The sequence below is a fragment of the Bos indicus x Bos taurus genome, chromosome 4 (assembly GCF_003369695.1).
Source record: "Bos indicus x Bos taurus breed Angus x Brahman F1 hybrid chromosome 4, Bos_hybrid_MaternalHap_v2.0, whole genome shotgun sequence".
NCBI lineage: Eukaryota > Metazoa > Chordata > Mammalia > Artiodactyla > Bovidae > Bos > Bos indicus x Bos taurus.
The window spans coordinates 114,888,196-114,904,072 of record NC_040079.1 but is presented as its reverse complement, the minus strand read 5'-3'; the positions used below and the strand labels follow the sequence as shown (position 1 = coordinate 114,904,072).

The 15,877-nt window shown below is 44.1% G+C and overlaps 1 protein-coding gene across 3 annotated transcripts in view; it reads left to right on the top strand.

The window, feature by feature from the left end:
- The window catches only part of COBL (cordon-bleu WH2 repeat protein), a 299,076-nt gene that overhangs the window by 248,322 nt on the left and 34,877 nt on the right, over positions 1–15,877 (top strand). For all 3 annotated transcript variants that reach the window (XM_027540263.1, XM_027540264.1, XM_027540262.1), the window contains one exon: positions 12,700–13,009. In XM_027540263.1, the coding sequence (XP_027396064.1) occupies positions 12,700–13,009 (310 nt within the window). The remainder of the gene's footprint in view (positions 1–12,699; positions 13,010–15,877) is intronic.

The following is a 15,877-nucleotide window of genomic DNA, read 5'->3' as shown; positions in this document are numbered from 1 at the left end:
AAGCTATACTAAAGATTTTATAATAACCTATAAGAGAAAAGAATCTGAAATAGAATATACATGTGTGTGTGTGTGTGTGTGTGTGTGTGTATCTGAATCACTTTGCTGTAAACCTAAAGCTAAAAAGACCTTGTAAATCCACTGTACTCCAATAATAAGTAAATAGATCTAAAAATTTAAAAATTGATAAATAAAAATGTTTTATACATTAGTCCAGACCCAGATGACATTTTGAAGATGCCATCTTCACATCTGTGCTATTCAATCCTCAGGCAGTTTATACAAATAATGAGGCAAATATAACCACCTTGTTTGGCTAGGCTGTTGGGGTTTGGGGCCAAGGTGCACATGCAGGGAATGGAGCCCTGGAGACTCAGACTTTCCTTCCGTCATTGCAAGGCCCTCTGCTCCCCAGATGACTCTTGGAGGTGGCAGCTTCTAGCTTTGGGAGAATGTTTGGACACAGTGACCTGTGGGTCCCGTTGAAAGATTGTTTCTGAACCACAAAACACGCCGAGATTCTTGGCCTCCAGAGGAGAAGAATTCAATCCGGAGCCAGAGACGAGGCTTGATTGCTCAGAGCTTTTGTGTAATAGTTTTATGTAAGTATAAAGGAGATAGAGAAAGCTTCTGACATAGACATCAGAAGGGGGCAGAGATTATACCCGCCTGCTAGTCTTTAGCTGGATGTTATATAGTTACTAGCAGTCTGTTAACGAAAGAAAGGAATGTCTCAAAACTCAGAGAATGGCACCAGGCCCCTCACCTGCAAGATGCATTTTGAAATAATCTTGGCACCGGGCGAGTCATCCCGGGCCATAAAACAATTGACTTGAGTCTTGTATAAAGGCAGACTACCATACAAATAGTTCCGTCTACATGGATTAGGAGAACCATGTATGAGGATAACATACTGGTTTTCAAGTCAGTTCTGAGCCTTTAGGGGAACCGACTTGAAGACAGAGTTTGAGGTAAATGCACAGCACATTAACATAGCTTAAGACAAACATTTCTGTAAGAAAAATGCATCAGTTAACTCTAAATTTGAGAAAAGTTAAGTTCAGGAGGAACCATGTGTCATTATGGCAACACAGTGTTTTAAGAGAGACCTCTTTTTAAATTTGTGTAGAGAAGGGGAAAAATATATCACTAGTTTGTTTCCTCCTGCCACTTAAAAGAGAGATAAAAATGTCTGACACTTGCAGCCTATTTCCTCCATTGGAGACCCCTGGCCTCCCTGCCTGTTAGCCTCTCGCCGTTGCTGCTTTGCATCTGTGTCCTGGCATCTCCAGACCCACTTCCCTGGACTCTGCATGTGAGACGCCTCCTGCCTCAAAGCAGAACCTGGGAGTCCTTGCTGCTCCTCCCCCTCCCCCAATGTGAGTTCTTTCCTTCTCATCTCAGGCGTATTTTACAGCCATCTGGGATGTTTTGTGCCACTTCCTCACTCGCTGTTTCTGAGACTATTCTAATATGTGTGTGCACGCTCAATCGCTCAGTCATGTCTGACTCTATGCAACCCCATGGACTGTAGACCCCCAGGCTCCTCTGTCCATGGGATTTCCCAGGCAAGAATACTGAAGTGGGTTGCCATTTCCTTCTCCAGGGCATCTTCCTGACCCAGGGATCAAACTGATCTCATGTCTCCTGCATTGGCAGGCAGATTCTTTACCACTTCACCAATTGACTGGCTACATTCCAATATAATTTCCACAACTATTATGTTCATTCTGCTGTCTTGAGGAAAATGTCACTTTTAACTCTGTTGCGGACATCCTGTGGTGGTGACTTCCCATGAAATGGGACATGGGAAGAACATTGAGACAGAAAGTAGACTCTAATAGTTTAAAAAGGGAGGGAAACTCTGGTGTTTTGAGCACAAGCATTGAATGTGACTTTTCAAGAGTGGTCTGTTCAGTAACTCCAGGACCCTTGTTAGAGAAGTCACTGTCTTCAGAAAAAAGGAATGAAGGGGGTTTGGTCTCAGGAGGTGATGAATAGGTTTGAATTCAAATTGTCCTTCACTGAGGCTTAGTCGAGTAAGGCAGACAGCAAGCTGGCCATGTGCCCTGGTGAGGCGTTTGGGGAAGCACTTCCCCTAGTGTGGGCCTGGGCCAGCAGCTTCAGCATCACCTGGGAGCATGTAAGAAATGCCGTTTCAGCCCCAAGCCCGGACCACTGATTTAGAAGCTCCTTAGGGAGAGGGGTGACTGGGCTGCTGTTTTAACAAAGCACCCAGACGTTCTGGGTGCTTGTCTTGGGGCAGGACCCCTAGGCAGGGAGCCCAGTGTGGGGCTCAGACCCTCCATCCATGAATCGTGATATTCTTCCCATTTGTGAGTCACCAACCTAGTGGTGTGGCTCTGAGTTTACTGTATGCCCACCCCTTCTGCCCATCTCATTGTGGAGCCTTCTCTGTGCCTCCAGTCATGGAAAATTTCTTCTAGTTGTCTGAAGGTTGTTCTTACAGATAGTTGCTCTAGGTTCTTGCAGTTTTGGTGTGCGCATTGAGAGAGGTGAGCCTAAGGTCTTCATACTCCACACTGTTGGCCACCTCCCTGATACTGTTTATTTTAAACATTCAAAATAATAAGAAATGTATTGTTTATTTTATATTACATAAACATATGTGTGTATATCACATATATACATATGAATATATGTGTGTATATATATATACATACATGTATATATATATGCTATTTTAAAAATCCTTATTTCCTAAAGTGCTTAAGAGTAAACACCAGAGAACTTAGGGATACTTGTGATGAAAACTGAAGTACTGGGGAGAATCCATGCGAAATTCTAAAAAAGACTAACTTTGCTCCTGACCTTCCTGGGCATCAGGCAGAAAAGCCAGGCAGGTGGACACTCGACCAAATAGTAAGGCATTCATTTAATCAAAAGGAGGGAATACATGCTAAGTCACTTCAGTTGTGTTCAACTCTGTGTGACCCCATAGACGGGAGCCCACCAGGCTCCCCCGTCCCTGGGATTCTCCAGGCAAGAGCACTGGAGTGGGTTGCCATTGCCTTCTCCAAAAGGAGGGAAAGAAGATCTAAACTTTAGGACAAATTAAAAGGGATGCTTTTTTAAAAGACACTGAGTACTATGATAGTTTCTCCATCAGATGCAAAACGTTCTTCATTTGGTCATTTTCATGTCAACTTCACTGGCAATGGCTGAACAGTGCTTTACAGAAAACTAAGCCAAAGCAGGCCACATGCTTTGTTCTCTGGGGTTCTGATGACAAAGGAATAGAGCTTGGGAGAATCTAGCAGAGCAGCAGATGGTATTTTTCTTAGACTGCCTGTCAAGAAGGCAGGCGACTCACCTGTGCTTCCTACCAGGCCTGACTCATAGTCGACTCAGTTTGGCAACTTGGCCAGTCCCTGAACTTCACCTTTTCTGAGCTGCTGATCAAATGCGTTTCCCATCTTGAGTGTCCTAGACAACCTGGGACAGGGTTTCTGTTTTGATGACGCACACTGAAGCACCAGCTTCGTTCCTGATAGCAGGAACTACCATCCTCATCCCAGAGGTGAGGCCCCAGAATTACACATGCAAAAGAGGGCTGAGTCTTTTTATCAAAAATATTTTATAATATATTAAAATCTCTGAACAAATGCAACCAAGACTTGTTCCATAGAACATGTAAGAAAAAATTTTAAAACATTTAAATGTAGGTATTCTCAGCAAAAGTCATCTCAGATTTTCTTGGTGTAAGAACCTTGGTTTGACTTTTGCTTAATACATGGTTTTGTTTGATTTTGAATGGACTTATCCTGTTCATGGGCCTGGCAAAGTATGTGTCTGTAATAACACATACCCTCAGGGATATGTGAAATCATTTGTTGGCTGGGGCTTTTTTTATAATTTGCAAAATATGAATAATTATTTTCATACTGCAAAGGACACTAGATAAATCAGGAATTATGTAAATATTACCTATGTGGACATTGCAGAATATCTAAACCCACTATCCTTATGGTTTCAAATATCAAGGTTGAACTGTAATATCTGATTGTTGTTAGCCAACAGTCTAGTATCCCAGGCTATTCTTAAAGCCATGACATCACTGTGGAGGAGGAGTTCTTTTTAGCTATTTGCTACAACAGGCACATGAAAACAAAATGAAACTTTAGTCTCAGTATGGCTGAATTGAGTCTGAGAATCATCAGCCCAGGTCAGTGTTGTGGCTACTGCGAGGAACCAGCCACCCAGTCCAGATGGAGTCCTCCCCAAAGAGTGGCTTCCTTCTTGCCCTGTGGGACTCTGCTCAGCCCAATCCTCCAGAAAGCTGTCTGCTCTATCCTAAGGCACCAGTGATGGCCACGTGTACAAAAGATTAGCACAGGAAACTAGTCAAGAATTACTAAATAAAATTTTTTTCAATGTTTTGGAAAAGGACCACAAACTGATCAGAGGAACCAACTTCAAAAAAACGCAGAATGACTTTAGGCAATAGAGTAGAACTTTAAAATATGTATTTGTAGTTATTGCTTCAGAAAATTTTAATGGATTATTACATACGTAAAACAAGAGCGGGCTGTATTGAAAAACACATGAAAAAAGAGCATCTAAAAGTTCTTAGAAGTTAATACCCATCCTTAGGGACATACAGGCTTCCCACGTGGCCCTAGTGATAAAAGAATCTGCCTGCCAATGCAGGAGACAAAAGAGAGGCAGGTTTGATCCCTGGCTGGGAAAATCCCCTGAAGGAGGAAATGGCAACCCACTCCAGTGTTCTTGCCTGGAGAATCCCATGGACAGAGGAGACTGGTGGGCTTCAGTCCAGAGGGTCCCAAAGAGTCGGACACAACTGAAGGCATGCAGGCATAGAGTCATAGGCTTTTAGACACACTTTTTTTGGTGAAATCTTGAGTATTCGTGGATGAAGAGGAGAATCTTACTAGCTTCTAGAGATAAGGCTGTATACAGTCAGTAAGAATCCTGCTGGCACATGTGTTCTCATTTGTGAGACAAGATGCCAGGAAACAGTGGTGCTAAGAATGTGGTCTTGAGGGTTTTGATATGAACTTACTTCAGTTTAGCCATATTGATAGTGAAGGATTAAGTGAAGACAGTCTTCAGATACCAGAGGCCTTAGAAAGTAAACTAGATCCTAAACTGGATTATTCCAAAATTAGAATTACTAGAAGCTGTAATCTGAATACTGAAAAATAAATCCAGGAAAGGGAAACATGCTGTGCAGCTGTCACAGTTAATATACATAGTTTAAAATTAAAGTTCCTGTAATGGAAACACCATAATATGAACTGTGTGTGTGTGTGTATCTATGTATTCGTGCAAAATTCAGGGCAGTTTAGACATTTATTAGACAAGACTATTTAATTCCAAGAAATGTATTTTGAACTAGTTACAAACAAGTGGGTTTTTTTGAAATTTCTTTTGCTTACCTAACTGGGAATTTTAGGAAATACATCCTTATTGTGGTCACAGCAGGGTCCCCAAGCCCAAACGCTGTCCTAGGCCTGTGCTCCTGTCTGTCTGTGGACAAGCCCTCCCCATGTGCCGGTCCAGATGGCTGTAAGTAATCCAGGCCTCCTCCCCCTCCATGGGTTCCAGCCCAGTGAGGCCACTTGCCCAGTAGCTGTGGCAGGAGGGCCCTGAGAAAGGCCTTGATTGGTCCAGCTTGAGACACATGCCCATCTTGCACAATGCTTGATTGGCCAGGTTTGGGTTCATCTCACACACCAACCCAGCAGCCAGGAGTTGTGAGGGGCAGTTAGACCTTCCCAGCTGTTGCAAACAAGGTTAGCTCCAGGAAGGAGGAACTCATATGGCACAGTCAGGGAAGGGGCGGTGCGGAAAAGACAGAAGACACCGCTGGCGCCTCTGTAGGCTTTCAGAGAAGGGCAATCTGAGAGCAGCCCTCTCTTACTACGGGAAAACCAGGGACCTTCTCTGTGTCTCTAACTGGCACATTAGGATTCTAGGATTAGGTTATGGTTCAGGCTTTGGAGAAGTACAGATTGATTGAAGCCAAGAGTACATTACGTGACTCTTCAAAGAATTCAGGTCAATTTTAGATCCACAAATGATTTCAAGATCTTTATTATCCTGCCTTCTTGAAAAACATATGTATTCATGTACTGCTCTATGTTGAACTGGCTGCATTGTTATCTTCATCAATATAGTTGAGGATCCTAGGTCTGTGGGGCTTTTGGACTAAACTGTTAATACAAAATGTTTTTTATATAATAAGTATTTATTGAAGTATAGTTTATTTATAATGTGTTATTTTCCACTGTATAGCAAAGTGATTCAGTTATACATATATATAGATAGATAGATATACACATTCTTTTTTATATTCTTTTCCAAATATAAAATACTAAATGGTGCCCATCCAGGGAAAGAGACTGTCAATTCATAGAGGAATAAATAGGTAAACTTCACCTTGAGGAAACTGTAGTGAAAGAATAGATAACAGGAGAAGAAGGTAGCCAGAACTGAGGCCAGCCGTCTGCCGCGCCCCCTGCTGACATCTGCATGCGGGTGCTAACACAGCCACGTAAGCCATGTAAGACACAGCACACAGCCCAGCCACCCAGTACACACCGCCTCCCACTCTGCCTGTGTGTCTGACTCCGCTCATCCTCTAGTCTCACTGTCCTCCTCCGCCTGCCTCTCCTCTGCTTGTTTCAAGACTCAGGTGCTGGCCCCTTTCCATCTCCTCCAGGTAGAAGAATGCCCCCTGTCTGTCTTCCCATGGCAGGTTCCACGTGTTCCCCTCCCGTCCATAAACTGACTCACCTCTTCTGTGTGTGTTGGCGGATTTGACCTGGGAATATGCTGTCCTGGGAGACCATAAAGCTTTCCAAGGGAATCTGTACCCAGATGCTATGTGTCCACAGGCATTCTTTCCTAGAACTGAAGTACCTGAGAGCTCACAGCAGGCAGCACCTGGGCAGGGGTCCTCCCAGCTCCCCTCTGCTGGATGCTCTTCTCCCCTACCACAAAAGACATGCCAAGCTGCCATCCACCAGGAAGCTCACTTGCATATGGTTCCCTGAGGAGGGCGGACCTTACCCTGTTGCCTGACAGAAGCACCCACAGCCTTCCTGCTGGAGACCTGAGCAGGTGGATAGTCCTGTTGAATGTCAGGTGGTTTCCAAGTTTTCTTTCCAACCAAATGGATAAAGGGTCTGAGCAAACTGTCGATTAATATGTCATTGAACATAAATTTTGTGGCCGATCAAGTGATGTGTAATAGAGTCAAAGTTCTAAAAACTGAGCTGAGGGATGTCACTATAGCAAAACTTAATTCGCTTCAACTTACTCGTGTGAGTAAGTTTTTCAGTTTCTTAAGTCATTATTGACCTGGGGCATTTTTGCAGAAACTAATACCTGTGATCAACGATTTGTTAATAAGTGATATTGACACATCTCTAGTCAATAACATTTGGATAACAAAATATCTAATAATACATCTCTGATTTATAATGTGTTAATAGTGATAAGCGACTTCACTTTCACTTTTCACTTTCATGCATTGGAGAAGGAAATGTCAACCCACTCCAGCGTTCTTGCCTGGAGAATTCCAGGGACGGGGGAGCCTGGTGGGCTGCTGTCTATGGAGTCGCACCGAGTCAGACATGACTGAAGTGACTTAGCATAGCATAGTGATAAGAATGAAAAATGTGAACTGTATTAATAGCAAACCCTGCCTTGCTCTAGTACTAAGTATCCAGTCACTTTTAAGGAATTAGTTGAAAAAAGCCTAATCTGAGTCATTACAGATGCATTTCTAATGTCACTTTGCCTTTTTGTTTAAGAAATGTCAACATTTCTAAAATACTCATGTAATTTTTATTGGCTCGTTCCTGTTCATGATTACAATGCTCACTTCCCGGTAAAGGAAAAAAATCACTACCTTCTGTTGAGAGAGGAAATAAAAATTGCATTTTAATTTATATATATTTTTTATTTAATCAGTAGGAAAGCTCTCAAGCACAAAGTACGTTCATTGAGGATGAGGTGAGATTCTTGTGGTGTGGGAGAGGGGAGTAAATTCCAGAAAGAAGAGCTGTGCTCTAGAAGCTACCTCTTAAAGGGAGAACTGCTCATCCAATTTACATGCTGGGTTCTGGACATCAAGACACTATCATGTTCAGATGCCTTTTATTATGTTTTGTAAAATAATTAAACATTTAAATAATAATTACAATGAAGTCACATCTGTTGTAACTAGTTGAACTCATGATGGATATTTTCAAATGTCAGTTAAAGAGTAGGTGGGCATGCTGCTGCTGCTGCTGCTAAGTCATTTCAGTCATGTCCGACTCTGTGCGACCCCATAGACGGGAGCCCACCAGGCTTCCCCATCCCTGGGATTCTCCAGGCAAGAACACTGGAGTGGGTTGCCATTTCCTTCTCCAGTGTATCAAAGTGAAAAGTGAAAGGGAAGTCACTCACTCGTGTCCGCCTCTTAGCGACCTCATGGACTGCAACCTACCAGGCTCCTCTGTCCATGGGATTTTCCAGGCAACAGTACTGGAGTAGGGTGCCATTGCCTTCTCCGGTAGGTGGGAATACACGGTTCAAAATTAGTTTGGGGTGTATATGACAAAAATTACTGACACACACCAGGTCAGTTTGACCCCAGTAGTTCTACAGCACCCACCTGTAGCTACTTTATTTTGCCCTTTATTCCCAATGCATAGACCAAAGGGAACTAAATCAAGATGGGTTGAGACAGGAGATGGGAGCATGGCTTGTCGGCTTGTGAAAGGGAGCCATAGGTGTCGTGATGAGATGAGGAAGAGATTAGTCTTTTGTTGAGACATTTTCTTTAGGCAGATAAACCTGGTGAAACAGACTCTTGACCAATTTCCTTTCATAATGACCAGGAAATAAGCAACATCATAAGATACAAGATCTTTGATTTAAAAAAGTAATAAAAACGAATCCATAACAAAAATACCTGAAAGATATTTACATTTGGTGTTTGGAATTTTCTTGGGTGACTTTATGAAAGAAAAACCCAGTGGGACTCATGCCAAACTGAAATGATTGTGTTCAGCTCAAGGAATTAGTAGCCTTAAGTTGAGCTTCCCAGGTGGCGCAGTGGTAACGTGCCAGTGTGGGAGACACAGGAGACTCAGGTTTGATCCTTGAGTCAGAAGACCCCCTGGAAGGAGATGGCAACCCATTCCAGCATTCTTGCCTAGGAAATCCCATGGACAGAGCAGCCTGATGGGCTACAGTCCATGGGGTCACAAAGAGTTTGGATACAACTGAGTACGCATGCATGCAATCTTAGGTTAGCACTTTCTGCTTTACACCCAAGCTTGAGAATTTTCCAAAGCTTGCAGTTAGCTGTAATGGCATTTGAGCTATGGGATTATATAATTCAGGTGGAGGACAATGGAAGCATTAAATTTCCTGACTTGGGCTCTGTGGCTATTTATTTGGAAGATGATTTAATTATGAATTTGTATTTGGTATCTGCTAAAAATAGATTGTGCTTTTCCACATTTGCAAAAATTCTGCAGTAATAACTTTTTAGTTCAAAAAAAGGTTTATTTCTTTAGTTCAAAAAAAAAGCTCCCCCCAAAATGGTTCACAGGAGTCTTGAGCCTTTGCAAGAGCTGTTTCTCTTTCTGACTGGAAGACCCACCCTGTGCTCTGAGCATCTTCCCATCCTCACTCTCCCCCCTCTCACTGGTGCTTATGACACTTGCAGGCTGGAGATGCTCTCACCCCTGTTCCTTCCCCCTTGGGCGTTTAGGCAGCTGCCCTTCTGACCCTGTGTGACCATCCCCACCATACACTGCAGGCTCCCTGAGAGCAGGTCCCCTCGCCTGCCGCCCAGCGCGGGCTCTGTGTCCTGGAGCAGGCATATGGGTGGGCCCTCACCGACACCTGTCCGTCAGGTTCGAGGACAGAGAACCCTGGGCCCTGGGGAAGGTCGTCCTCCAGAATTAGAGGACTCACTTGGGAAGAGGGGTGCACAGGCACTCATACCCTTCACAGTGAGTTTCAGTGGTTTAACACATCCAACTGGGTAGAGACTGCTCACCTCTTGCTGACTAAGCATTTGCCATTGGCTGGATTGAGTCTGGGGATTCACAACAATTTTTACCTCAAAACTTCTGAGGGATATAAAACAAGCCCAGACAAGCATCCTCAATCTTATAACCAGATCAAAAGGGGCAGACGAAGTCCTCCCTTACCACAAATGCCTTTTGAGTTTCCAGGACACGTGAGTGCATGGAAGCCTGCTCACAGCAGGTGGTTCTAGTGTTACCCCAAGGTGGGGGGTGCTGCCCCAGTGTTTCCTCAAGTAGCAGGTCTCTTGAGGTCACTTTACTTGAGTGATGCCTGCTGGAGCAGTGGGGGCAGGACTGGGCTGAGCACTTATCCAGAACCTGCTCTGTGCTGAGACCTCCCTATGACCAGTCCAGCCCTCCACCTGTGCAAACACCCCCGGTGTTGGTCTCAGCACGTGGCACTGCCAGTGTTGGTGTACTTGTCTGTCCCCCGTAAACTGCGAGTCACCAGAAGCTGAGACCTGTGGACCTGTGTCCCCAAGTCCAATCAGGGGGCCCTTCCCAACCTGGCATGCACTCTGCTGTGGAGACATGCCAGGGCCACCAGGCAGTGGGCTGGCTTCACACCTGGTCCTCATCTCAGTCCATGCCTGTGGGAGGATCACCACATCCTCTCCTGGGAGAAACTGAGGCAGAGGGTCCAGGTATGTGCCCCCAGGCAACCAGTCAACCGCCCTCCTTGGGTTTGAATCCAGGTCTCTGTGGCCAGAAACCTGTATGCTCCATCACTGTGCTCTTTTTACATTGCAGAGAAAAAGTGTTAGTTTGATTGACCTACTTGTTCAGTGATGGTGACCAAGAGAAAGCAGGAAACCAGAGTCTGCTCAGCCGTCAGGGCCGCCATTGACGGCCAGGCAAGGGAGCAGCTTTGAGTGGGGTTGGCAGGAGTGACGAGTCAGGTAGAGTCGCCAGCTGTGTGGACAAAGCAGCTGGTGCACAGCATCTGAGTGTGATTGCGTCTCAGCAGACCCCTGGCAGAAAAGGCTTTGGTGGTATTAATCTGCAGGCAGTGTTTCTTCTCTGTATTTGCCCTCTAATTAAGAGCCTTGCAACAAAAGACAGGAAGAAAGCTAAGAGAAAGAGGTTCTTGTTCAGAAGCGTTCACTGCGTTCAGATACACTGCCTTGCGCATTCGCGTCTCTAAACAATCCCTCCCTCGTGTTTCTGATCTTTTTTTGTGAGCTCTTTTGTTAACTGGCAGTTTTTATTCTCATTCTTTTGTTTATTTGCGGGATCTCAGAGAAAGCAACACCTCAAGGAATTTTCTCCTTGGTGTTCTTTTGGTTTTCTTCATTCTCTGTCTCTTCTGCTGTCTGGTTAACATATTCACTGTCTTGAGTGTGATTATTGTGTCGCTTGTCTGTCATTGTCCAAGTCTGTGGAGTTTACACTCAGCATGTGTGTGGTCTTGATCCATTTTAGGCGTCCAACAACTTACTTACCGAAGGAATGATTTTCAAAAAAAACACACTGAAACCACAGCACAACACAATCGCTATTTCCTGGATGACCACGAGCAGCATGTAGATCATATGTCTTGAGGTTTAAAAGCTATTTCTATGTTCAGTGAAAACACACACCTCTGGTCTGCAGTTGGGCCAGAGTTCTAGACACCTGTCCTCCCACCTCAGTATTAGGGGGCTTCCGCTCCAAGTGTGGAGCTTTCAGTGAACAGTCTTAGACCACCTCAATGCTCAGTATCAGAAAAATGGATCCCTCACTTTCGTTACACAGACTGTCCCTCATGATGTCTGGACATACGTGCCTCCAGCATCTCAATTCAAGTTGGGTGGAATGTCAGGCCTCCACAGTGAGTTGCAGCTCTGTGCATTGATTCCTTCTGCTCCCCTACGTTGTGCATATTCAGAGCTCAGGAGCCAGTAACCTCAACCAAGGATGCTTTTGTCCTTGTTCTTTTAAATTTTACTTGAGGGTTCTCTTCTAAGAACATCTCTTATTTAAACCGTATCTTACTGTCTCATGTATAAAAATAAAGGGAGAGCCAGACACTGATGAAAAGTGTCATTAATACAGTAAGAAAAATTGCACATGTTCCTGAGGAATATTTGTTAGAAGTTCCTGAACAAGATTAGTTATTTTTGTACTTTGTTTCCATTTTGAAAATCTTAATTTAAAAGAAAAAATATTCATGTTCAAACAACTTCTGTTAAGCCAAGGATCAGACTAGAAACAATTGCATTCATCATGCTGTTAGTCTGAATTTTTTTAATGTTTACCCACAGTCAGGCTTCCCTGGTAGCTCAGATGGTAAAGAATCTGCCTGCAATGCAGGAGACCTGGGTTCAATCCCTGAATTGGGAAGATTCCCTAGAGAAGGAAATGGCAACCCACTCCAGTATTCTTGCCTGGAGAACCATGGACAGAGGAGCCTGAAGGGCTACAGTCCGTAGGGTCCCACAGAGTCAGACACGACTGAGCAACTAACACACACACACACTTACCTATAGTTATGTACAGGATGAAAATCTCAAAGGTTAATTGAAAATATGCTGATTTTTGAGGGAAAATGTTGCTCCCATCACAGATGCGGTTTCAGGTGAGTCAGGCCGGGGGAGCTCACTGGCGCGGCGGCTGACCTCCCCTTGTGTGTCTCGTCCAGTGAGCCTGTCCATGGGGCCCGGCGGTCCCTGCAGTGTGGACGGGGCCCCCCCAGTGCCATCGGAGGCTGAGGAGACCGTGTCTGTCAGCAGCTGCTTTGCCTCAGAGGACACCACAGAGGACTCAGGTGTGATGAGCTCCCCCTCGGACATCGTGTCCCTGGATTCCCAGCACGACAGCATGAAATCCAAAGACAGGTGGAGCACAGACCGGGAGGACTGCAGCGACCAGGACCTGGCTGGGACGCCAGAGCCGGGCCCCCCGAAGAGCCCCTTGTGGGAGAGGAGCAGCTCTGAGAACCGGCATCTGAGGTGAGGCATGGGCCGGCTGGGAAGGGGGGTCCCCTCCAGCCTCAAAGGATGGAGGCCTTTGTCCCAGTGAGCCAGCCAGGGCTCCATAGTGAGGAGCCTGACTGGGGATGTGTTGCACGTGGTTCTGTCTTCATGCTGTGTCTAGCTATTCAGGTATTTATAAATAATGCATAGTGTCAGCTTGTTCACATTTACCTTTCATACAAACAGCACCATAACCTGTTTCCGCAATATCACGTGTTTACGATTTGTCCCTGGTGACGTGTGTGTCATGAGTTCACTCCCTCATCCAGTTCTTTATGACACTTGAGCCGTTCTGGTTTTTCACCCCTGGAGTCAATGAGCAAGTTGTATGTATATGTCCATTTATGGATAGAGTTTTTTAGAAGAGGATGATTAGGCCTTCAGAGAAAATTCAGCTTTTTGGAATATTGGCAAATTGCTGTCCGAAATGATGACCTGCTGACCACGCCCTCCAGCTGTCTGTAGAGCCCTGCCCGTCAACCTTCACACCAGTATGCGGACGAGCGGGCGTCTGAAGCACTGCACTCCTCTCAATGCCAAGTGGCGTCTCATGGCTTTAAGATACACGACTGATTAGTAAGGATGAGCATCTTGTCATATGTATGTTACAAAGTCAGTTTCCTCTTCTATGAATTGTCCTTTCACAACCATTTTTTTACAAAACTTGGGGATGTTACTTTTTTCTTAATCATTAATGTCTCCTTAGTTATATATACACAAAAAGTCTCTAATACTGTGGCTTCAATTTAGCTTTGTTTTATTTTATTGTATAAAAATGCTTTTTGATTTGAATATTGTTGAATTTGTCCTCCTTCTCTGGAATGTTTATGATATTTGAATATTTGAGAGATCCTTCTCATACTGCAGAGGACTAACGATTATCAGAATTTCTTGTAAAAGCTTCAATGTTGCTTTCTCACCTTTGGGCTTCTTGTTCGCCTGGAGTTTATTTTCAGGTGTGATGTGAAGAATGAATCTATTTTCCCCACTGATTCCTAGTTCCATGTCAGTCCTCTATCAAGTTTCCATATACACATCGTTCTGTTCCTTGTACTCTTTCCATAGACTGGTTAATATGTCTCTGCATCAGTGCCCTGTTACAATTCCTTACTTCATTCTTAATTAGAAAGGCAGGTTAATCCTCAGCATCTCCTCCTCCTTTTTTGTTATTAAAGTATACCATGTTAGCTTCAGGTGTAGAGTGATTCATTTACGTATATACACACATATATTTTATATATGTATACACGCATATATATGGTATGTATATTAGTTCAGCTCAGTTCAGTCACTCAGTCGTGTCCGACTCTTTGCAACCCCAAGAACTGCAGCACGCCAGGCCTCCCTGTCCATCACCAACTCCCAGAGTCCACCCAAACCCATATCTATCCACTCAGTGATGCCATCCAACCATCTCATCCTCTGTCATCCCCTTCTCCTCCTGCCCTCAGTCTTCCCAGCATCAGGGTCTTTTCAAATGAGTCAGCTCTTCACATCAGGTGGCCAAAGAATTGGAGTTTCAGCTTCAACATCAGTCCTTCCAATGAACACTCAGGACTGGTCTCCTTTAGGATGGACTGGTTGGATCTCCTTGCAGTCCAAGGGACTCTCAAGAGTCTTCTCCAACACCACAGTTCAAAAGCATCAATTCTTTGGCACTCAGCTTTCTTTATAGTCCAACTCTCACATCCGTACATGACCACTGGAAAAACCATAGCCTTGACAAGATGGACCTTTGTTGACAAAGTAATGTCTCTGCTTTTTAATATGCTATCTAGGTTGGTCATAACTTTCCTTCCAAGGAGTAAGTGTCTTTTAGTTTCATGGCTACAGTCACCAACTGCAGTGATTTTGGAGCACAAAAAATGCATGTGAAAGTGAAAGTGTTAGTCACTTAGTGGTGTCTGACTCTTTGTGACCCCATGGACTGTAGCCCGCCAGCTCCTCTGTCCATAGGATTTTCCAGGCAAGAATACTGGAGTGGGTTGCCAATCCCTTTTCCAGGGGATCTTCCCAACCCAGGGATTGAACCCAGGTCTCCTGCATCCCAGGCAGATTCTTTACTGTGTGAGCCACCAGGGAAGCCTATATATGCATACACACACACACACACACACACACACACACATATTCTTTTTCAGATTCTTTTCCCTTATAGGTTACTACAAAATATTGAGTAGAATTCACTGTACTATACATACAGTAGGTCCTTGCCATTTATCTATTTTATACATTGCAGCGTGTATATGTTAATCCCAACATCCTAATTTATCCCCCCACCCCCTTTCCCCTTTCATAATCATAAGTTTGTTTTCTATGTCTGTAAGTCTCTTGCTGTTTTGGAAACAAGGTCATTTGTATTTTTTTTCTTCTTTTAGATTCCACATATAAGCAATAGCATATGATACCCGTCTTTCTCTGCCTGGCTTACTTCACTTAATATGAAAATCTCTTTTTTTACCTTTAAGATAATTTTAAGAACCAATCACACACGGTTTTGAAACATTAATAGAAGTAAAATAGGATTTTTTTTAAGTGCAAGTTGATCACCAAAATGAGTGAGTGCCCTTATATTTTTATGTTTTGTTTCAGCTTTGTCCAAATGAACACTCAAGTCTCTGTGTGGTTAATCTAACTGTAGTGTCAGTACTCTTTTATTTTGGTTTGCTTTTAGCTATCAGTTTATCACAAGCATTTCCCTGGGTGGTTGTATACACACTCTAACAGTAAAGCTCTCTAGTCTTAAGCACAGTTCCAAGACCATATTTTTTTAGACCAGAAATGAGAAGGTTGCAATTGGTCCCTTTTGCCTCTGGCCCATATTGGATACCTTGAGCTGAGATT